This window comes from Mchenga conophoros, linkage group LG14 (genome assembly GCF_057382185.1).
Source record: "Mchenga conophoros isolate Kocher_MC1m ecotype Shallow Benthic linkage group LG14, M_conophoros_male_GT1.1, whole genome shotgun sequence".
Lineage (NCBI taxonomy): Eukaryota > Metazoa > Chordata > Actinopteri > Cichliformes > Cichlidae > Mchenga > Mchenga conophoros.
The window spans coordinates 37,476,974-37,497,769 of NC_140539.1; the positions used below are offsets into that span (position 1 = coordinate 37,476,974).

At 42.9% G+C, this 20,796-nt stretch overlaps 1 protein-coding gene across 5 annotated transcripts in view; it reads right to left on the bottom strand.

Moving 5' to 3' along the window:
- LOC146560349 (uncharacterized) overlaps window positions 1–20,796 on the bottom strand; it is a 56,213-nt gene that overhangs the window by 14,655 nt on the left and 20,762 nt on the right. For 4 of the 5 annotated variants that reach the window (XM_085244322.1, XM_085244324.1, XM_085244320.1 and 1 more), the window contains 2 exons: window positions 12,770–12,876; window positions 9,075–9,187 (listed from right to left, as the gene is read on the bottom strand). In XM_085244322.1, coding sequence (XP_085100448.1) covers window positions 9,075–9,187; window positions 12,770–12,876 — 220 coding nt within the window. Of the gene's footprint in view, window positions 1–9,074; window positions 9,188–12,769; window positions 12,877–20,796 lie in introns of those variants that run through there. The other variant, XM_085244325.1, reaches the window with a different exon arrangement.

Consider the following 20,796-nt stretch of genomic DNA (forward strand, 5'->3'; position numbering starts at 1 on the left):
CTCTGACCACCACCAGTAGGCAACGGGTCAAGTGTCTTGCCCAAGGACACAACGACCGAGACTGTCGGAGCCGGGGCTCGAACCGGCAACCTTCCGATTACAAGGCAAACTCCCCACTCTTGAGCCCCGATCGGTTAGCGTTAGCAGAAATGAACTGGAGAGATTTTGAAATCTGGTTCAAAGGACCAAACTGTTAGTAGAATTCCCTTATGCAGTGAGACACCCAGAGTACTGAGTTCCATCATGTGCATCATGCTAGGTTTTGCTTCACCCCTCTTGTCAGTTAGATTAGACAGGAGCTGTCGAACCTCAGCCTCTGCTGCTCATGTCCGTTTTGGCAATGACCAGCATGCCTGCCTCAGTGATGCCTGATTGCTCATTGTCAGTGTCTGCTGCCCTGCCTTCGTGAGCTCCCTCTTTCAGGAGGAAACAGAGCTCTCACAAACGTTTCTCCACCCAAAAACGGTCTCTGACATTGAATTTTCTGAGTCTGCTACTGAGTAAAATTGGCATTTTCCCTAATGCTCCATCTGAGCCTGGGGTTTCAGGAACAGCAACCTTTTTTGCAGATTCTGTAAGGTCAAACACTATGTTTTGTGGCAATAAGCTCATTCCTGATACCTTTCCTGGGTCTGAAACAACTTTTTCTGAGACTGCTAGTGTGGAATACCAGTTGGACAAAGAGCAGTTCAGAAGACCCTTATGAATACTGTAATGAATAATGAAGTTTTATATTTACTTCATTGGCTGCCCGTGCATTTTAGGATCCATTTTAAGCTGCTTTTATTTGTTTTTAAATATTTGTCCAATGCTGCCCCTCTGTACCTCTCTGAGCTTCTTCATCCATACATACCTTCCCGGTCCCTCAGGTCGGCAGACCAGCTCCTCCTGAGCGTGCCCAGGACTAATCGTAAGCTCAGAGGGGATCGGGCGTTTGCTGTGGCAGCACCAAAATTGTGGAATGAGTTGCCTTTACATGTTAGACAGGCACCTTCCTTATCTGTTTTTAAATCACGTCTTAAAACATATTTATTTACCTTGGCTTTTAGCACAGCAGGACTTGTTGATGTCTCTTAATTTGTTTCTTATTAATTATATTATTTTTAATTTTAAGATATTTTATATGTAATTTAAACTGTTTCTTCTCTGTTTTATATTTGTAGCACTTTGGTCAACTTTGTTGGATGTAAAGTGAGTTATAAATAAAGCTGCTATGCTATGCTATGCTACTGTAAATTTATGTAATTTCTTATTTGCTGCATTAAAATCTGAGGTCATACAAGTCCATTCTCAACATTAGCACCCTCACCTTCTGTGTTTCTACATAACTCCTCTCTTCCTGCACTAAAATGGAAAGTTTAACACGTATAAAGGAATTTTTACTATCTGATTTAGAAGTACATTTTTACTTTACTCCTAGATCAGTTTACCTTTATAGCCTTTGTGATGGTCCTCAAAGTTCTACATATTACAAAGGTTGTTGGATTTTAAACTCTTTGGAGTGTCCGAAACCTTCACTCTGCTACCAACATTGAACTTCAACACTGGATAAAAATATTGAGGATTATTGTAATGTACTTGCCGGAAAAACTGCTCAAAACTTTTGTTATGCTCTTATTAACATACTGATGTTTAGCTGATTTATTTGTAATAAATATTGTGTTTAGTCATAAACACAAATATCAGATTATAAATTCTGACTAATGCTCCAGCAGTTTTACAGACATCGGTTGATGATGTACCAATCCCACCACTTGCATGGAAATCCAGGGTTTCCATCACTTAAAACCTTTGCCCATTTCTAACAGGCCCTTTTCTCACTGTAGGAGCCATATGAGTGGTTCCCGTCTGAAGTGGGTTGGTTTAAATGGACTCACTATATTGGTGTATGGGTGTTGGGCGTGTCTCATGGGTGTGGTAGATAATAAATGTGGTTGCACTCACCTGTTCACAGCACCTGATGTGATGAGCAGAAGGTAGGGTGAGCACGAGGCAAAACTTTCTGTTGAGCGCAACTTGAGCACAATTTGAATGATTTGATATATTTGACTGTAACTTGATGGTGTTTGTATATCGGAGTACTAATTAATGCCATAGACCAGGTTGTAATTGGACATAATAGTTAGTACAGTTATTGACGAGTTGCAGTTATTTTGCTTGTGCAGTCTGTGCGTTTGTTTGATAGTTAATCCCATGTGCTGATTTGTGGTTTGGACGGTTGCATGTGGAAATAAAGAAGCGAATGATACAGAAGTGTTCTGTGCGTTTATTGTTGCGCGTCATCAGGGTCCTCATGTTTAGCCTGCCGCGGCCATTGGTTGGAGTAGCCGCAACAAATTGTCAACAGAAACCGTTTGTAGGTTTTATTGGATTATTTATAAATAGATGAGTTTTATTGATGATAGTTTTGTAGTTTGCTGTTGCCTTTTACCACCCGCTTTTAGATTAAGCCTTTGGCTACATAAGCACATTTTGTTCAGGAGTCTTGTTCCCCTGTTAGGTTTTAGCAGTACAGCTGCACAAGGCGTTGTACTGATTTGCTTTCTAGTATTTGTGCATCAGGCGGCTGAAGCCATTGGCTTGGGAGTACCGCCGCAGTTTGTGTTTAAGACAGTTTGTCTTCCTCACAGCTGACGGTATGGAGGTACATAAATACCCACCGCTAGTATGTACGGAAGACTAGGTGGAGTTAGTTAGGTTTAATAGGCAGTTAGTGGGGGATATTGCTCCTGTCAATTGTGTATGGCCAGGGTTTATGAAGTGAATGTCATCAAGTGGAGGCGTTGGAATGAAGCTGTGTGGCATAGGTGCAGTTCAGCGTTTGGATTTCGTAATGTTTTGAAGAAAAATGGAGACACACCAATTAATACAATGTGGTGATGTGGATGGAAAGAAAAGAAAGCCAAAACCGACTGCTAAGGCTTTGGAGAATCAGATTGAAAGACTGCAAACAGAACGTCACACTAAGATTAATAAAATTAAAAAGGTCATAAAAATTATTAAAGAGTTAAAGCAATCTGAGGATAATGTTTCCACTGTTCAGGCTCAGTTAGAGAATTTGTCTGTGTTGCTTAAAGAGGCGACTCATCTGCATGAAACCTTGCTTCCTTTGCTTCCTCAAGAAGAGCAAGAGAAACAAACTGCTTGGTTTATAAGTGTGCGAGCACATAATACTGAGTTTATGGAGGAGATAAAGAAATGGCTTCATGATGCAAAAGGAAACCCTCAGAGCAAAAATCAGGTGTCTGAGCTTGATTTGCCAGATTTAAATCCACCTGGTGTTGATTCCTCTGATCCATTACCTGCTGGAAATGGTTCTGGTGCTGCTAGGCACACCGGGAATGTTGGTAAAGGTGCTGCGATAGATGATGTTAAACCAAGTGATAGCATCTCTAATGTTGGAAATAAAAGTTGTAAGAAAAGCAAATCATCACTCAGTGGCTCAATGGTTTCATCTGCCTTGTCAGCACGCATAATGGCAGAAGCTGACATGGCTGCCCTTCTTGTTCGACAGAGGTTGTTGAAAGAAAAGCATGCTTTGGAAGAACAAGAAATACAGCTTAAGAAAAGAAAGGAGCTGCTTGACTTGGAAACTGAAATAGCAGCCTCAGCAGCAAAGGTGAATGTTTTAAAAACTTCTGAAATGTCCCGAGTCTCAAGTGCTGCTAATGTTAAATCTGATGGAATGAATTCGTATTTAGAACGAGAGCAGGGGCGTTTAGCCGTTTTAAATCCTAATGCTCCGACGTTCAAACCTGTGTTACCAGAACAACCATATCAGGGTGTGGATGCTAGTGATCATCAAGCACAGGTATTGGATGTAAGGCCCAAGGTTAAAAATACTTTTCAACCCAAGGTCGTTTCATTGGAAAGGGCAGAGACTAAGTTACATCAAGTATTTCCAGGTGCAGTTTCAACTACTCAGATGATTTCGCAGTCTCACGCACAATCAAAACCTCTCACACATACAGTGCAAGGTGGTGAGGGTCATGATCATCTAGTCACAGTTTTGAAGAAACAAAATGAAATTACAACTTTATTGGCTGAGCAGCAGTCTCTGTTTTTGTTACCAAGACGTGACATTCAGTTATTTGATGGCGATCCTTTGCAATATCAAACATTTATGAGAGCTTTTGGGCACATGGTGGAGAGTCAAACTCACAGTGCTAAGGATTGTTTATATTTTCTCGAGCAATACACTAGAGGCCATCCCAGAGAAATGGTCCGAAGCTGTCAGTATATGCCTGTTGAGTATGGATATGCTAAAGCTAAATCTTTGCTCCAAGAGAACTTTGGCAATTCGCTGAAAATTGCTGCTGCCTACATTGAAAGGGTCAGTAAATGGCCATCTATAAAATCTGATGATGTGAAGGCTTTGCAGGAATATGGATTTTTACTAAGGCAATGTTGTAATGCAATGGGAGACGTTGAGTCCTTGCATGAGTTGGATGTCTCTGCTAATATGCAAGCAGTTATAAAAAAGTTGCCTTACAAGCTCAGGGATAAGTGGAGAAATGTTGTCTGCGATTTGCAGGAGAGATTTCAACGTAAAGTGTCTTTTTGCGATGTTGTTGAGTTTGTTGAAAGGCAAGTTAAGATTGCAAGTGATCCATTGTTTGGGGATATACAGGATCCTCCGACAGCCACCAGAAAAGATGCGAGGAATAGTAAATCTCAGTTTTACCCTAAGGCTAAGCGGAGTAGTTTTGCTACTACAGTAGCCAAGGTAGAAGGGAAGATTGAGCCAGCATTGAGGCGAGAAAATGGTTCAGTTATGACCAAGGCCTGCTTGTTTTGTGGAGCAGGGCATATGTTGGAGTTGTGTCCTTCATTTGAAAGAAAGTTACACTGTGAAAGATTATCTTTTTTGAAAGAGAATGGTGTGTGTTATGGTTGTCTGCGCATTGGACACAGAAGCAGGGACTGTAGGAAACGTCTCTTGTGTAAAGTTTGTAATCAGAAACACCCCACACTCTTACATATTCACTCCAAGCAGAGGGAAAGTGTTGCAGTGCAAACTATAGGAGGGAGAGAACCACCAGATGAAGGTCCTTCATGTGCTGTGCAAAGCAGTGGTGTTACTGGGGCCGGTGAGCAAAATAGTGCTCTGTCCATAATACCAGTTAGAGTGAAGTCTAAAAAAGGTACTCAGTCATTAGTAACCTATGTTTTTCTAGATCCTGGGAGCTCAGCTTCATTTTGTACGGAAGCGCTCATGAATAGACTGAATCTTTCAGGAAGGAAAACTGGCATTCTTTTGCGGACAATGGGTCAGGAGAAAATGGTCAGTAGCTACGTGGTTTCAGATTTGGAAGTAGCTGGTTTGGGTTTAGATCACTACTGTGACTTGCCTGACTTATTTACTCAGAAAAGCATGCCTGTTCATCAACGTAATATTCCCCGACAGGAAGATCTCGACAGATGGCCACATTTGCGCCATATTAACGTACTGGAGATAAATTCCGGGGTAGACCTGTTGATCGGGACCAATGTGCCCAAGGCTTTAGAGCCATGGGAGGTTGTCAGAAGTCAAAATGGAGGTCCCTATGCAGTAAAAACTATGCTGGGTTGGACGGTGAATGGTCCTCTCAGAGAGGATCGTAAGACTGACATTTTTGATGTGAGTGTCAATAGGATTTCCGTAGCAAGATTGGATGAACTGTGGGAACGTCAAATGAAGACTGACTTTCCAGAATGTATTCAAGATGAGCAGTTGGCTTTATCTAGAGAAGACCAGCAGTTTATGAAGTCAGTGATGGACTCTGTCAAGTTGGTTGATGGTCATTACACCATTGGTTTACCTTTTAGGTGCAATCAGGTAAACATGCCAAATAATAGGAAGGCTGTAGAACAGCGAGCTATGAGCCTTAAACAGATGTTTGTCAAGGATGATTCCTGGTTGTCAGGGCCAAAGTTTCTTGCTGAACCAGAAATTAATTGGCCAGTGAATCTTGATCTTGGAAAGATCTCCATAAATGATCCAGAAATTAAAATGGACATTTTAGTTCATGCTGTTGATGCAAATGAACACAAGAGTGCATCAATCAGGAACATCCAGAAGGCCTACAGAAAGCTGGCTTTGCAGTTACACCCCGACAGAAACAAAGACGACCCGCAAGCCCTGGACAAGTTCGCAGACTTGGGGGCAGCCTACGAGGTTCTCTCAGATAAGGAGAAAAGGAAACAGTATGACGTGTATGGAGAATACAGGCTCAAAGAGGGTCACCACAGCTTTCACAGCAATGTCTTCCCCAGTTTCTTTGGTGACTTTGTTTTCATGTTTGGTGGCAACCGACAGCAACAGGACAGGAATATTCCCAGAAGAAATGACATAATACTGGACCAGGAGATTACACTGGAAGAAGTGTACTCTGTGAACTTTGTGGGTGGTGAACGTGAGTTGAAAGAGGCAGTGGAAGGATGGAATCAGGCACAGATTCATGAGATGCTGCTGCAAAAGGGCATAAAATGGATTTTTAATCCTCCTGCTGGTTCCCATCATGGCGGTGTTTGGGAACGTCTCATAAGGTCTGTTAGGAAGGTGTTAAATTCCATTTTGAAAGTGCAGAATTTGGACGAAGAAGGCCTTTGTACAGTTCTTTGTGAGGCAGAGGCTATTGTGAACAGTAGACCAATAACTAAAGCCTCTACTGATCCTAATGATTTGGAGGCCTTGACTCCTAACCATCTGTTGTTGCTTAAGACCAAGCCATTGATACCACCAGGAGTGTTTCAGAAGGGGGACGTGTATGGACGACGTCGATGGAGGCAAGTTCAGTACATGTCTGACCTGTTCTGGAAGCGCTGGGTCAAGGAGTACCTGCCCCAGCTTCAAGAGCGTCAGAAGTGGCAGAAAATCGGACGGAACTTCATTCCTGGGGATGTGGTTATCGTTGTCGATGATTCTGCGCCTCGTAACTCTTGGGTGACTGGAAGGATTGTGGAAGCAATTTCTGACAGTAAAGGACTTGTACGTCGGGTTCGTGTTAAGACAAAGACTGGTTGTTTGGACAGGCCGATCACTAAAGTGTGTCTTCTACAGGAAGCAGAAGAGTCATGAAGATTGACTTTTTCTAAGTGTCTATATGTATTACTGTGTATTTTATTATGTTGAATTAAAATTGTATCTTTGAATGTTTGATAAAGGATTGATCATGTTTATTAGTATGACTCCTACATGGTAAGTGTGAGGTAATTATTGCTCTAAAATAATTAGGGGCCGGTATGTAGGAGCCATATGAGTGGTTCCCGTCTGAAGTGGGTTGGTTTAAATGGACTCACTATATTGGTGTATGGGTGTTGGGCGTGTCTCATGGGTGTGGTAGATAATAAATGTGGTTGCACTCACCTGTTCACAGCACCAGTTGTGATGAGCAGAAGGTAGGGTGAGCACGAGGCAAAACTTTCTGTTGACCGCAACTTGAGCGCAACTTGAGCACAATTTGAATGATTTGATATATTTGACTGTAACTTGATGGTGTTTGTATATCGGAGTACTAATTAATGCCATAGACCAGGTTTTAATTGGACATAATAGTTAGTACAGTTATTGACGAGTTGCAGTTATTTTGCTTGTGCAGTCTGTGCGTTTGTTTGATAGTTAATCCCATGTGCTGATTTGTGGTTTGGACGGTTGCATGTGGAAATAAAGAAGCGAATGATACAGAAGTGTTCTGTGCGTTTATTGTTGCGCGTCATCAGGGTCCTCATGTTTAGCCTGCCGCGGCCATTGGTTGGAGTAGCCGCAAGACTCACGTTTCACTAGATTTCATCAGTGGCTTACCCTCTCTGAAGTTAATGCCTACCTATGATTAATCCTACCTTTTCAAAGCTGCTCACTTCATTGTCCTGTTGCATTATAGCATAACATGATGGTTTTTCCTTCTATTGTGCTTCCTATGTTCCCCTCTGTCTGTGTCCTCTGTCTCTTCTCCTTAATATGTATTTCTATAATTTCTACAAGAAAATTCCATTTATTTTTGCCACCCAAAACCGATTCATATAAAAAATATTACTGAGACCTTAACAATGTCTTTATGTCAATTTCTTGTCAAATCCTTGTCTGGCATTTTCTGAATGTTCAGTGACCCCCAAACATACAGTACTGGGGGCGACCGTGGCTCAGGTCGCCCCCAGGTCGCGTATCTGTAACCGGAAGGTTGCCGGTTCGATCCCCGGGCTCTCTGTCCTGGTCGTTGTGTCTTTGGGCAAGACACTTTACCCTAACGCCTACTGGTGTTGGCCAGAGGGGCCGATGGCGCGATATGGCAGCCTCGCTTCTGTCAGTCTGCCCCAGGGCAGCTGTGGCTACAACCGTAGCTTGCCTCCACCAGTGTGTGAATGCGAGAGTGAATGAATAGTGGCATTGTAAAGCGCTTTGGATGCCTTGAAAAGCGCTATATAAATCCAATTCATTATTATTATTATTATTATTATTATTATTATTATTATTATTATTATTATTACTGTGCAAAACGTTTAGGCAGTTATGAAAAAATGCTGTAAACAAAGAATGCTTTCAGAAATATAAATGATTGTTTATTGACCCCAAATGTATTCTGCAGCAGGAGAACAACCCTAAACATACAGCCAAAGTTATTAAGAGCTATCTTTAGGGTAAAGAAGAACAAGAAGTACTGGAAGTGATGGTACGGTCCCCACAGAGCACTGATCGCAACATCATTGAGTGTGTCTGGGATTTTATGAAGACAGAAGGATGTGAGGAAGCCTGCATCCACATAAGATATGTGGTTAGTTCTCCAAGATGTTTGGAACAACCTACCAGCTGAGTTCCTTCAAAAACTGTGTGCAAGTGCACCTAGAAGAACTAATGCTGCTTTAAAGGCAAAAGGTGGCCACACAAAATATTGATTTGATTTCTCTTTTGTTCATTCACTGCATTTTGTTGATTGATGAAAACAAATGATTAACACTTCCATTTTTGAAAGCATTCCTTGTTTACAGCATTTTTTCCTCACCTGCCTAAAACCTTTGCACAGTACTGTTCATGCATTATTGGAACCAATATAGAGATTTAAATAATGGAACACTACAACCTTTATCTCTTTACTGACCTTTTTTTTGTCTGTGCGGTGTTCCAGATAAGCCGATACCAGTAGTGTCTTTGTGCCTTTAACCATTGCAAGAGTGTATGTGTACGGTCTCTGGGCGGATGGTCTCTGAGGAACTGCATAGGTGAAAAAAAGATGACACCGCTTTGTCCATAATGACGTCAGAATTTTTTCTTGTTCCCAACTTTATCACATTCTCTGCATCCAAAGTCTAGACAAGCTCCCAGTAATAAAGTTACTAGGAGAATTGTTCTTCGCAGTTCCAAAGCTGTAGATATTCAATTCAGTTTTATTTATCTAGTGTTAAATCACTACAATAGTCTCCTCAAGGTACTTTATATTGCAAGATGTAACAATGTAACAACGCAGATGTAACAACAAAATTTGGAGTAAGCATGTAGCGACTGTGGGAAGGAAAAACTCCCCTTTTAACAGGAAGAAACCTCAGACAGAACCAAGCTCAGGGAGGGGCTGCCATCTGCTGCTACCAGTTGGGGGTGATGGGAGGTAGACAGGACAAAAGAAACATTGAGGAAGAGAACCAGAGATTAATAATAGGAAATGAAAATGCAGAATGGTATATAAACATAGTGACTAAAAAGGTGGGTGAAGAAGAAACACCCAATGCATCATGGGAGTGTGAATGTTAAACTGAACATTTAGCATTGTCACTACCCGATCCGTACTGGAAACCCGATCGGTACCCCGCATGCGTGAAAGGTGTCTACTTCTGGTCAAAGCATTTTACGATAGTTACAGGTCAGAGTATCTGTTAAGATGTTAAGAATAACAAGTATCTCTTAAAATGTTTCCGATAATGAAACATTTAATATAATGTAGACAAAAACAAAAGACAGTGACAGATCAGGACTCCCGATCCTTACTGCGCATGTGCAAAGTCGGACCGTACAAATCGGGTCTACCCAATCCGTACCGTGCATGTGCAGGGGTTTTCTTCTTCTTCTGTTCGTTTAATGGCAGTTTACTCCCCAGTGTACGAGGATACCGCCACCTGCTGACTGAGCGAATGAACCCTATTGTAAACTGAATTAGCGTCATTACAAACGTGTGTTAAATTTGATTTAGTGATAATCGAGTGTGTTTATGCTTGTCTGTGTGGAGAGGATTGTTGGAATAGTGATGATGATGTCCGCTATCACTGTCAATTGCCAGTAAACACTTCTTCTGGCTGGTGGATCCTCACGTGACATATTACCAAGTCTGTATTATTAACTCTGTAATTAGGCACCATTCTTCTTATTTTACGGCGCTGTTGTTCAATCAGGCATTCTCCATAAAGATCTATGGAACAACCTAACAACTTAAATTACAGATATTAAATATTTCACAATAAAGCTGAGCACCTTTAATTACTTATACTATAAATTTATAACTTTTGGTAATCATGGTAATCATTTTGATAATTTATGCAGTCTTATTTGTATTTCATTTAAGTTCTGTATTCCACTCCAGCTAATCTGTATTCATTGTACCCCCTTTCACTGTGGTTTTATGCAGCTAAATACAATATCCCAAAAGGTTGATTCATCTGGATGTAGTGTTTTCAGTGGAAGAAACATTTCGTCACTAGTCCAAGTGACTTCTTCAGTCTCAGCTGACTGCAGATTTCCCCAATCTTATAAACAGTACATTTGCACAATGACTGTATTGGCGACTGTCAAGCCTTTGAGTCGCCGAGCAGCTGAATAGGGGAATAATGTTGACGCGCCCGCTGTTTAAAGCGTTAGTCAAAGTTCCAAGTTAAAACTCCTTTATTTGTTATCAAATCCTTAAAATCCGTAGAAAAACAGTGAACAAAAACATTCTAAGCTTGAGCGGTCAGCAAAAGTCGACTTCCCCCATCACCCACTCATTCACAAATTCCCTCAGGACGTGAACAGGTGATATAGCAATCACTATTACCGACACCACGTGACCCAAAGCTACGCCTATCCACAACAGACTGAAACCAGCCCACTGAATGAACAATGAGCTTTGAGGTCAGTAACTTGATCATTAATATGCAAATTGTCATGACCATTGATCAAAAACCACGGATCAAAGTCCATTGATCATTAATCAAAGACCATTGAGCAATGGCCATAAGTACCATTCACAGAGAGTTGGGGAATTGCTGCAATCACAGCATTGTAAGATGGTCAAAGAGCTACCCTTGACCCCCTCCTTGAGCGTTTCTCCCTGTCCTTTCATTATTGAAAGAGTGTCCACTGGGCTGTAGGTGTAAACAGACTGTGGAGTCCTGGCCTGACGAGGTGGCTCATCTGTATTGGGCCATCTGCTTCGCCACAGGTTGTTTGGTTTCCCCAATGCATAAATCATGGCAATCCTCCTGGCACAGCATATTACTCTGTTTGTGTCGGGGGACCCGATCCTTGGGGTGGACAAATGTGCTCATATTTGTGAGCCCCCATCCCCCACTGCAGAAACCCTCTGAATTCTGGAACATTCTGAATTCTGGAATTGGAGGAAGAGTGTCAGCCCTTATACTGGGAGCTTGTTATATTGTTCTGTGGGACCAGTTCCCAGTTTTGATTGAAGCTTTTTATGCTTAAAATGTTCCCTTTTGAGAAAGCTCATAGTCAGGGCTACATCAAATGACCCTGCATCTTCCCTTGATTATGCTTTAGTAGGACTAGGCCATTAGGGTTTCCCATGATGCACTAGGGGCTTCTTCTTCAGTCACCTGTTTTCATGATCTGTGTGTTTATTCGCCACTTTGCAGTACACCAATAGTTATTATTTTCCACAGTGTATCTTATGTCTTTTTTCCCTCCCCTTACACTCAGCCTATCATTGATGCAAAAAATCTTGGCTTCGTTTCAAAATAAAAATAAAAAAAGTAAATCTAGGCCCTCTTGCTTCTTATATTAAACCCTCCATTAGAAACCTAGGTGTTACATTTGACCCAGCTCTGACGCTGGACACACATTAAATCTTTGGTTCGCTCTTGTTTTTACCAATTAAGAAATATTGCTAAGCTGAGTGACATTGTGTCATGCTCCAAATTGGAAATGATTATTCATGCTTTCGATTCATCTCGCTTAGATTATTGTAATTCCTTGTTTACTTGCTTAAGTAATGCCTCCCTGGAACGACTGCAGGGTGTTCAAAATTCTGCTGCTAGGCTTCTGACAAAGTATCCCAAATACTCCCATTCCACTCCCCTGCTGACTCAACTGCATTGGCTCCCTGTCAATTTCAGGGTCTATTTTAGGATTGTAATCATGACCTATAGGGCCCTGCACGGTGTAGCTCCAACTTACAGTACATCAGTGATCTTCTTCTTTCTTATCGCCCTAGCAGGTCCCTGAGGTCTTGTGACCAGGGCTTGCTGGTTGTCCAGCATACAAGGTTAAAAACAAAAGGTGACAGAGCATTTGTATCAGTGGCTCCCAGACTCTGGAACTCGCTCTCTTTGAGTTTGAGATCTGTGGACTCAGTCATTTCTTTTAAAAAGCAGTTAAAAACGTATCTGTTTAAACTTGCTTTTGGTTGATTTTGTTTATTTGAGGTTGTATGTCCGTTTCTGCTTCTGTGAAGCACTTTGTGATTTTTTTTTTTTTTTATCTTAAAAGGTGCTACATCAATAAAATTTTACTGACTTTACTTTTACTTTGAAATAGCAATAAAAAATAACAAGTTTAACATTGAGCACCATCCAGTAAAAGTTAGCTTACCAACATCTCCTTGACTGCTGTTCTGAGTCACATTTAGTTGATCTAAGACTTCTGAACTTGCGACTGCACTGTAGTACATGATCCGGTGGTGGAAGATTTTGTCAGTCCTACAGAGATAACAAGTAACAGCATTGCTGGAGAAACCCAAAGTTGCAGCAACTACCACAATGTGGCGGTATTGAACAAAAATAAAATCCTGTGAGTTATATGAGTTATATATGTGTATATACTAAACAAAAATAGGAATGCAACACTTTTGTTTTTGCTCCCATTTTTCATGAATGGAACTCAAACATTTTCTACATACACAAAAGACCCATTGCTCAAATATTGTTCACAAATCTGTCTAAATCTGTGCTAGTGAGCACTTCTCCTTTGCTAAGATAATTAGTGGTGTGCGATACTGCATATTTTGGTATCAATCCAATACCAAGTAAATATGGGCCAGTATCGTCGACACCAATACTTTTCAATAAATAAAGTGGAAGCGTCATTGAATTGCTAAATCTCAATTAATATTTTTGTGATTTTTCCTTTTTTATTATTAAATAGTTAAAACCCAGGACATAATTAGAACAAAGTTTATAATGAAATAGAAAATGCTTTATTATTGTGGCGCGGTGTGGTCTGCGAAGCCGCTGCATGTGAGATGGACTCACCTGCATGGCTTGTGCTCTGCTTGTGTTGTTGTTGTTTTGGTGGTGATGTGTATGGCCCGCAGTGGGAGAGCTGCAGCCGTTGAATGTACTGTTACAGCAACCGTGTGGTTATTGTAAGGGTGACAGCGTGCGGCTCAGGGTGAGCCGGAGGCTGGCGTGCCAGCGTGACCTGCCAAGCTGGAGACGGAGGTTGAGGTGCGCGGGGGTCCTGCCACTCACGGTCCGGCCTCTCTTTCAACATAGGCTGGCACACTGTGTGGTCCTGTGTCACGGCCGCCTACCCAGCTGCCTGTGAGCCCCGGCTCACTCTCACGCCTGCTGCTTAGCCACTGCTTGCCACATGGGTGGTCACCGGACCAGCTCCCAGGCTGCCGCTGGAGAGTGGGCGGCCCACAGAACCACCTTGTCACCGGTGCCGCTGGATGCGCGGTCGACCGCCAGAGCGGATACTTCCCCATCGCTGGGCAGGGACCTGGGGCGCCGATGGTCCGGGTTTATTCCATCGCCTGCTCTCACAGGGGGGGAGTAGGTTCGGTTGGATGGCTCCCGGACCTCAGGCGGGTGATGGGGATATGTGGCGGAGTGTGGTCTGCGATGCCGGAAGGCATCTACAATCACGCCTCGCCGACTTAAACGCTCTACTTGTGTTGTTGTTGTGGTTGGTGGTGGTGATGTGTACGGCCGTCAGCAGGAGAGCTGCAGCCGTTTAATGTACTGTTACAGCAACCGTGTGATTATTAAGAATAAATGAAGCATTAAAATGCCATCGGGTCTGCCGTGGTGGTTTACAATTATCACTTTTTTTCTTTTTCTTTTTTAGAAAAATCTTAAATAAAAAGTGCACGCAAACCAGTAAACAAATGAAAACAAACAAGTACTGTTGATAAACTATATTACAAAAATTACAATTAAAATTCTCAACAACAAAAACAACTGGTGAAAATATAAATAATAACATCAACACTTCAACAACTTAACAACCCCCAAAGCGTCTAAGTCATGTCTTGTGACAGTGCAACATCTAAACACAAGAGTGTGCCTGCTCTGCGCTGACACAGGAGAGGCGAATCCAGCGACCTGGTTGTTTCGTCTTTGCCGAAAGCACAGTATTGCAAACAAGAGCGGAACTTTAGGTAAAGAACTGATCTCACTAGGCTAGTATCGATCCGATACCGATGCTCATTTGGTGTCGATACAATTTGGGTCGATCCATCCACAGCTAAAGATAATCCGACCCACCTAACAGGTATGACATATCAAGGTGCTGATTAGACAGCATGAACACAAAGCAGGCTTACAGTGCATCACCCCTCCCCCCGCTTGGCCACTCAGACCACAACCTGGTCCTTCTCCACCCCACCTACACTCCTATGGTGAAGAGGAACCCCCCCCCACGAAGAAGGTGATAAGGGTGTGGTCTGAGGAATGCACAGAGGCCCTAAGAGAGTGTTTTGAATGCACAGACTGGCAGGAACTCTGCAAGCCTCACGTTGAGAACATCGACGCCCTCACGCTCTGCATCACGGACTACATTAATTTCTGTGTTGAGAACACTGTGCCTACCAAGAAGATACAGTGTTTCTCAAACAATAAACCGTGGGTCACCCCAGAACTGAAGGCCCTGCTGAACAAGAAGAGTGCTTTCTGGTCGGGAGACAAGGAGGAACTTAAGAAAGTCCAAAAAGATCTTAAATACAAGATCCGAGAAGGCAAGGAGTGCTTCAGGAGGAAGATGGAAAACCAACTCCAACAGAAAAACGTCAGAGAAGTCTGGAGGAACATGAAAAAAATCTCTGGACACTTCCAGGACAATGGAGGAGCCACAGTGTCTGCTGGCCGGGGGTGGGCTAACGACTTGAATCTGTTTTTTAACAGATTTGACAATGGCCCACTTATCACCTCTCCCACCCCCCAGGTTCCATTGTCACCTGAGCTCTCCTCTCACCACAACACTGCTTCACCCCTATCCACACATCTACCCACAACAAAGCTAGCCCCACCCCCCACTCCAGCCCAGCCTCACATCTACTTCACAGCTGATCAGGTGAGACATCAGCTCAAGAGGACGAAGGCAAGGAAGGCAGCAGGTCCGGATGGAATCTGCTCCAGACTGCTCAGGGACTGTGCAGACCAGCTCTGTCAGGTGGCCCTGTACATCTTCAGCCTGAGCCTGGAGAGGGTTCCTGAACTGTGGAAGACTTCCTGTGTGGTTCCGGTGCCAAAAATCGCACACCCCAGGGAGCCCAACCACTTCAGGCCTGTTTCCTTGACTTCTCATCTGATGAAGACCATAGAAAGGCTCATCCTGCTCCACCTTCTGCCTCTGGTGGGCTCAGTGTTGGACCTCTGCAGTTTGCCTACCATTCTGGAATTGGGGTGGATGACGCTGTCATCTACCTGGTACACCGATCCCTCTCTCACTTAGAGCAGGCGGGGAGCACTGTGAGGATCATGTTTTTTGACTTCTCCAGTGCTTTCAACACCATCCAACCTGCACTACTGAGAGGGAAGCTGGAGGGAGCCGGAGTAGGCAAACAGCTGACTGCATGGACCATCGACTACCTTACCAACAGACCACAGTATGTGAGGCTCCATGACTGTGTGTCCGAGGTGGTAATCTGCAGCACGGGGGCACCACAGGGCACGGTTCTCTCACCTTTCCTGTTCAGCCTTTACACTTCAGACTTCTGTTATAATTCGGACGATTGCCATATACAGAAGTTCTCAGATGATTTGTAGTACCAAGTGTGAAATAAATAAAAAATGAAATGAAATGAAATGAAATGATACAGCCATCATTGGATGCGTATCAGACGGGAATGATCAGGAATACAGGGGGTCATCAGTGACTTTGTTGGCTGGTGTGAGACCAACGTACTCCAAATCAACGCCGGCAAGACAAAGGAGATGATCATAGACTTCAGGAGGAAGTCACCCCATGAAACACCGGTGAACATCTAAGGGAAAGACATTGAGATAGTGGACTCTTATAAGTACCTGGGTGTTCACCTCAACAATAAACTGGACTGGATTACAAATACAGACGTCTTGTATAAGAAGGGCCAGAGTCGACTCCACCTGCTGAGGAGACTGAGGTCCTTCGGAGTCTGTTAAGGACATTCTATGACACTGTGGTAGCATCTGCCCTTTTCTATGCAGTGGCCTGCTGGGGGAGTGGATGCACGGACAGGAGCAGGATTGACAAACTGGTGCGGAGGTCTAGCTCCGTGCTGGGATGTCCCCTGGAGTCTGTGGAGGTGGTTGGTGAGGGGAGGATGTTAGTAAAGCTGACATCCATCATGAACAACCCACATCACCCACTGCATGAGTATGTGAGTGGGCTGAGCAGCTCCTTTAGTCAGAGACTGAAACACCCTCGCTGCAGGAAGGAGCGCTTTCGCAGATCATTCATCCCAACAGCAGTTAGACTCTATAACTCCTCAATCACGATGTCATAAGTCACTGGACACTGTGAACATCCACGGTCACCACTTCATGCATAATGGACCTTCCATGCGTATGGACATGTGCAGGTATATATGTATGTATATCTATACATATGTATATTTAGTGTGTACATGTGTGTGTGTGTACATGTCTATAAACAGGAATAGTAGTGGTACAATAGCTATGTCAAGCTATATAGTTTATGTCTTCCATATTTCCAACCATATCCATAATCACATACTGTGTATGCTACCATTGTACAGTGGGGCAAAAAAGTATTTAGTCAGCCACCGATTGTGCAAGTTCCCCCACCTAAAATGATGACAGAGGTCAGTAATTTGCACCAGAGGTACACTTCAACTGTGAGAGACAGAATGTGAAAAAAAAAATCCATGAATCCACATGGTAGGATTTGTAAAGAATTTATTCGTAAATCAGGGTGGAAAATAAGTATTTGGTCAATAACAAAAATACAACTCAATACTTTGTAACATAACCTTTGTTGGCAATAACAGAGGTCAAACGTTTACTATAGGTCTTTACCAGGTTTGCACACACAGTAGCTGGTATTTTGGCCCATTCCTCCATGCAGATCTTCTCGAGAGCAGTGATGTTTTGGGGCTGTCGCCGAGCAACACGGACTTTCAACTCCCGCCACAGATTTTCTATGGGGTTGAGGTCTGGAGACTGGCTAGGCCACTCCAGGACTTTCAAATGCTTCTTACGGAGCCACTCCTTTGTTGCCCGGGCGGTGTGTTTTGGATCATTGTCATGTTGGAAGACCCAGCCTCGTTTCATCTTCAAAGTTCTCACTGATGGAAGGAGGTTTTGGCTCAAAATCTCACGATACATGGCCCCATTCATTCTGTCCTTAACACGGATCAGTCGTCCTGTCCCCTTGGCAGAAAAACAGCCCCATAGCATGATGTTTCCACCCCCATGCTTCACAGTAGGTATGGTGTTCTTGGGATGCAACTCAGTATTCTTCTTCCTCCAAACACGACGAGTTGAGTTTATACCAAAAAGTTCTACTTTGGTTTCATCTGACCACATGACATTCTCCCAATCCTCTGCTGTATCATCCATGTGCTCTCTGGCAAACTTCAGACGGGCCTGGACATGCACTGGCTTCAGCAGCGGAACACGTCTGGCACTGCGGGATTTGATTCCCTGCCGTTGTAGTGTGTTACTGATGGTGACCTTTGTTACTTTGGTCCCAGCTCTCTGCAGGTCATTCACCAGGTCCCCCCGTGTGGTTCTGGGATCTTTGCTCACCGTTCTCATGATCATTTTGACCCCACGGGATGAGATCTTGTGTGGAGCCCCAGATCGAGGGAGATTATCAGTGGTCTTGTATGTCTTCCATTTTCTGATGATTGCTCCCACAGTTGATTTTTTCACACCAAGCTGCTTGCCTATTGTAGATTCACTCTTCCCAGTCTGGTGCAGGTCTACAATACTTTTCCTGGTGTCCTTCGAAAGCTCTTTGGTCTTGGCCATGGCGGAGTTTGGAGTCTGACTGTTTGAGGCTGTGGACAGGTGTCTTTTATACAGATGATGAGTTCAAACAGGTGCCATTCATACAGGTAACGAGTGGGGGACAGAAAAGCTTCTTACAGAAGACGTTACAGGTCTGTGAGAGCCAGAGATTTTCCTTGTTTGAGGTGACCAAATACTTATTTTCCACCCTAATTTACAAATAAATTCTTTACAAATCCTACCATGTGGATTCATGGATTTTTTTTTTTCACATTCTGTCTCTCACAGTTGAAGTGTACCTCTGGTGCAAATTATGACCTCTGTCATCATTTTAGGTGGGGGAACTTGAACAATCGGTGGCTGACTAAATACTTTTTTGCCCCACTGTATATAGTGTATTATCTTACTTTTTTTCATCGATTGTTCTTATTATATTTTTGTATTTCCTTCTGATATCTGTACCTGAGCTGAGGTGACGCAATAATTTCCCCGTTGTGGGATCAATAAAGTCTTATCTTGAATATTGCACAGGTGTGCCTTAGACTGGCTACAATAAAAGGCCACTCTGAAATGTGCATATTTTTGCTTTACTGGGGCGTGGGGGTGTTGGGATGTTTTCAGCTTCCAGGAATTGCGTACAGATCCTTGCAGTATGGGGCCACGCATTATCATGCTGCAACATGAGGTGATTGTCATGGATGATTGGCACAACAATGGGCCTCAGGATCTCGTCACGGTATCTCTGTGCATTCAAAATGCCAGCATTAAAATGCACCTGTGTTCGTTGTCCAGAACATACACCTGCCCATACCATAACCCCACCGCCACCACGAGCCACTCGATCCACAATGCTCATCAACACGATGCCACATACGTCGTCTGCTATCTGCCCTGAACAGTGAAAACCGGGACTCATCCGTGAAAGAAATGCCTCTCCAACAGAACGCCTCTCGAGACGCCATTGAATGTGACGACAAACTGCAGGTCCATACCCCGATGAGTACAACTGTTTCTGACAGTTTGTGCAGAAATTCTTTGGTTATGCAAACCGATTGTTACTGCAGCTGTCCAGGTGGCTGGTTTCAGATGATCTGGGAGGTGAACATGCTGGATGTGGAGGTCCTGGGCTGGTGTAGTTACAGTCTAAATCTCACGGTTGTGAGGCTGGTTGGATGTAGGGATGGACCAATCCGATATACAGTATCGGTATTGGTCCAATCCTGAACTAAATTACTGGATCAGATATCGGGGAGGGAAGAAAATGTAATCTGATCCATTAAATATCACAAAAGCACCTCACAAAACAACATGGCAACCCAGGTAGTGACCTTAGCACGTCAGAGCAGTATGCATCATGTGATAAAGTGGCTGTTGTATGTGAGACCTGTCAGTGATCTGGAGTTCCTTCACACTGAAAACCTTTGGAGCCTCGCTACATGCTGCCAGACCAGGTGTTTTGCCAAGGTAGGCATCCCCGACAAAACCCATTCCGCCCGCACCGCGAGCACCCGCTAGGCACAGAGTGCGGATCCAGTTTACTCCACCTCCATTATAGACAATTAGACATGAAAGTAGAGATGTTTTAGTTTTGTGAAAAAGTGACAAGTGAGTGTCGTTACATTACTATTCAGTTTGAGGTTTACAACAGAAAATTATATATTCATTGTTCTCACGTAATATCGGATGAGATTATTTTGCCTGATAGTTATTTTTATCCTCCTGTAACTTTACTGTATAAAGAGCTAAAACCTCCAAAGTTTCAGGAGTAATTAGTCATTATAAGAAGTGTTTGTGAACTAAAAATCAAGACTGTGGCATACTGTTTGTCCGTGATTTAGACAGGGAGAACAAATTGTGGCAGGCTCAGCCTCATATTATACGTATCCCATTATAACTTTAATGTATAAAGGGCTAACATCTCCAAAATTTCAGTAGTTGGTCGTTATAAGAAGAGTTTGTGAACTAAAAATAAAGAAGTGGGACGTTGTTTCTCCATGATTTGGAGAGCCCAGCTTCTGCTCCCGACAAAGGGGAATCTTTTTAAGTTGTTGAATTATTATTCATTATTTTGTACTGATATTGAACTTCTTTTTTTCAGAACCAAAGAGTTTTTGAAATCTGCATAAAATTGCATTTTAAATTACTTTTGAATATTACTTTAAATACTTAGATTTAAAGTTCTGCAACAAGTTTAAATAAAACGATTAGTATTGCTGAACTGCAAAATATTTTGGGTGTAGTGTGTTTTTTGTATACAAGTATAGTAGAATAGCTTTAGTGTTTTTTATGTGTGTTTTATTTTATTATGAACTTGTACAAAATACAGCAAGACAAAAACAGTTTTATTGATTATAAAATAGACTATATTGAATTCATATCAGTATCTGCAGATATCCAAATTTATGATATTGGTATCGGACATATAAAAAGTGGTATGGTGCC